We start from the raw sequence: 3,234 nt of genomic DNA, 5'->3' as shown, positions 1-3,234 counted from the left end.
GCTTGAATTTTTGCTAAACTACAAGATTTCGACTTCAAAATGACTGATTCAATGATATGTTGGATTTTGTTAGGTGTATTCGCTTGTGTTTCCTGTCGACCAGAAACAGAACCAGCGTACGAAACGAACTTCGGGGTAGTTCTCATGAACAATGGATCTAAAAATGATATCGGGGAAGGTGCCTTTGAATGGAATTTGCTTGTCAAACCCACGAAGAACGTTACTATTTCACGTGAAGATGATAAGTTAAAAATATCTCTAGATCTATCCGAATATTCTTTTAAAGTGGACATCTTATCGGATAATATTACCACAGTTTTTACTTTTTCTAATATAGAGACAGGTCAGAATGGGAGCTTTCATGTTCCTAATAATCAATACTGTTTGTTGACCTTATCTCAAGAAGACACTTTGGTCATTTTCAACTTAACATCTAGTAACGCATTCACATTTAACTCCGATTCCGAGGTAACAATTAACACAAAGGAGAAATTTACCGTGGAAAAAAAGAAAGGAAAAGATGACAACGCCATAGAAGTTACATTCTTTGGCAAAGAATTCTTGAATCTTCCTGACTTTACCATCTACTTCGAGGATCATTCATTTTCCGATATAAAATATGAAAAGAGTGGAAAAATAATAGAAGGCATCTACAAATATGGTCTAAAAGCATGGTTTCCCAATGAAAACTTTTTTATCATCTTTCGCGACAATCTCAAGAGATTTTTAAAATTTCAATGAATTGGACAAATCAATCACTTACAATAGAGACTAATGACCAAAATACTTCTTGATTCCTTCTTTGAACTATTTGTTTTGATCACAGTTTGCAATTATTATTTTTTATTCGCACACAATCATGTTTTTTTGCTTTTTTCTTTTTTGTTTCGTACCTACATTGTATTGTTTTCTGCTTTGGATAAAAATCAATAAAAATAAAGCCTTTAAATTTAAATCTTAAAACAGAATAAGCGCGTTATGCATTTTAGTCTGCAATAATATTTTGAAAAGAAGTCGAACCCACAACGTGAGATTCCAACTAGGGGATTCTGATAATCTTAAGGAAAAGGATTTATGTGACATAAATGAGGGGCCAAAAAGAGGAGGTCCTGGGACGCGTCCTTCTCACGCGTCCTGTCCTTACCTCTCCTTCTTGTAATACTTCTCCTTCCTCCCTCCTCTCCACCTACAGCCCTCTCCTTCGCTACGCCTCAGCTCACACTTCGTTCAGTAAGCACGAGGTCTGTCACGTCGGCATACTTTGACCTCCACTCACGACCTGTACCAATAAATCAAAAGATTTGACCTATTCAAATTAATAATCTATGTCGAGTGTTGCTTTCAGGGTTTGAAGTCTAATTATTTCGGGGTTTTTTTTTTTTTTTTTTGCTTATTTTCGTGGTATGATTTTACTGAATTTTTTGAATTTTAGTGTTGTTATAGAACGTAAGAGGATGAAGTCGATTGAATTAGATGACAAGTCCTTGACATGTTTCTCCTGAAATGGAGAGTTTGTAAGTTCCTTGAACTTTTCCTGGATTTAAACTCCCGTTGATCCAGAGTTTTATTTGTTCTTTCTTCTAGAATGATAAATTAAACCCCGAAAACCTAGATACTTCGAAGTATGGAAAATAACAAACACGTTGATAGAAAGAATGCTTTGAATGCACTTTTGATGGTAATAAGAAGAAGAAAACCAGGCAGCAAAGGGGCGAAATCCCAGCGCAATAGCGTGTCATTGGTAATAATGATCAATTAAATAAGGAATTATAAGTAAAGATTGTCCACGCATTTGTTGTGCTCTTGGCTGCCCGGAAATAGGAAGGGGTACGTCTGCGGGTGTCGCTTCGCTGGTTTGGTAGGGGGAAGAGTTGATGGAAGAGGTGGCTCGTGCGGGGGTTGTGGGCGACAGTGTGCTTTAGGGTTTGGGTCGGGCTCTGGTTGGCCTCGCCAGTTTTGCCGTTTCTACTTTCAAGCTAGGGTAGTGTGAAAGGGACGCCACTGGGCGGCTCCTTAGTTTGAAGCCGATCAGGCTCGTTTCGCTTCAGTCGAGGGTGGGCGTCCAACGACTGAGGCGCGAGGCCTCCCGGGGCTTTTGGACCCGGGAGAGGATGACTTTTTGGCCTGTTCGCCGCGACCGCTCGGGAGCGGCAGGCGCAAGCTAGCTTTCGGAGAGCCCTTCAGGCCGTACCGTCACTTGTTCGGCCGTACACGGGCCGGCACCTTCGGCGACTGGTCATAGGATGAGCCCGTCTCCCCGCCACGAGGGCGCCGCGGGTCTGTGCGATACCGCCACGTCCTCGGTTCGGCTCGCGCCACGTCCGCCGGGCTCTGGCCGTTCATACTAGCCCGGTCAGTCTTGGCCCCCGGACACCCGACGCGTCTGAGTTACCACGTCATTCAATTAAAGTTACAAGAAGAGAATTCCACATGAGGTGTGCATCCAACTCCCCGGTAGCTAGCTACCTATAGCTAAAAATTAAAATCAACTAATAATAAAAAAAATTTCTACTCACAAGAGTGGCGGCACAAAATAAAGCATCGCCTACTTTGTTGCGGAGTGTAATCTGCGTACACCCAGACACAGCATCGTATGGGTAGAGCAATCATACGGAGAGTAGTCTGACCGCTCTTCTCTGTGGTTATGAAGGGTGTAAATCCACGACCTAGTTGGCTCTTGTGGGCTTGTCGATTGCGCAACTTTATAACACGTTAGCTTTTTACCTCAGGTTGTTTAAAAACAGGCTACCACCCTAAGCCTTGGGCCCTGGAAGACGTACCGTTAGTTCGCGCAATGGTGACCCTGGTGTTGGCACGGGGGGCTAAAAAAAAGGCTGGACAGGACATCCGTTAACATGTATTAAATTTTACCTATCAAAAGAGGGTGATGTTGTGCGTGCTGTGCTAAAAAAAAAAAAAAAAAAAATACTGTTCATCCCTTGCCGGAGAATGCGCATATCCTTGAACACCTTAGACTTTGGTTAAAAGGAAAGAAAAATTTCTTTTATTTTTTAAGTTACCTTTATGTCAATTTAGGTGACTCCACCACCTATATTGATCCGCGTGACAACTCACCCTTCCGTTGGTGATCCGCTCCCAATTGCGGAATCCTCAAGAGATATGGTGGCGATGGAATTTTTTTTTTTTTTTTTCCGTTTCTTTTTGACTAAAAAGAATATTCTTTTACACAACTGGTAAGCCCGGGTCCTAAGATTCTTTTAACAGGTCTGGTAG

At 42.1% G+C, this 3,234-nt stretch overlaps 1 protein-coding gene across 1 annotated transcript in view; it reads left to right on the top strand.

The window, feature by feature from the left end:
* The first annotated feature begins 39 nt into the window (after nt 1-39).
* Nucleotides 40-3,234, top strand: part of LOC113472388 — a 20,578-nt gene continuing 17,383 nt past the window's right edge. The window contains exon 1 of the mRNA XM_026832120.1: nt 40-779. Coding sequence (XP_026687921.1) covers nt 40-741 — 702 coding nt within the window. The 3' untranslated portion in view covers nt 742-779. The remainder of the gene's footprint in view (nt 780-3,234) is intronic.

The sequence above is a fragment of the Diaphorina citri genome, unplaced genomic scaffold (assembly GCF_000475195.1).
Source record: "Diaphorina citri unplaced genomic scaffold, Diaci psyllid genome assembly version 1.1 scaffold5243, whole genome shotgun sequence".
NCBI lineage: Eukaryota > Metazoa > Arthropoda > Insecta > Hemiptera > Psyllidae > Diaphorina > Diaphorina citri.
The sequence above is the reverse complement of the archived record's forward strand: the minus strand, read 5'-3'. Positions and strand labels throughout refer to the sequence as shown.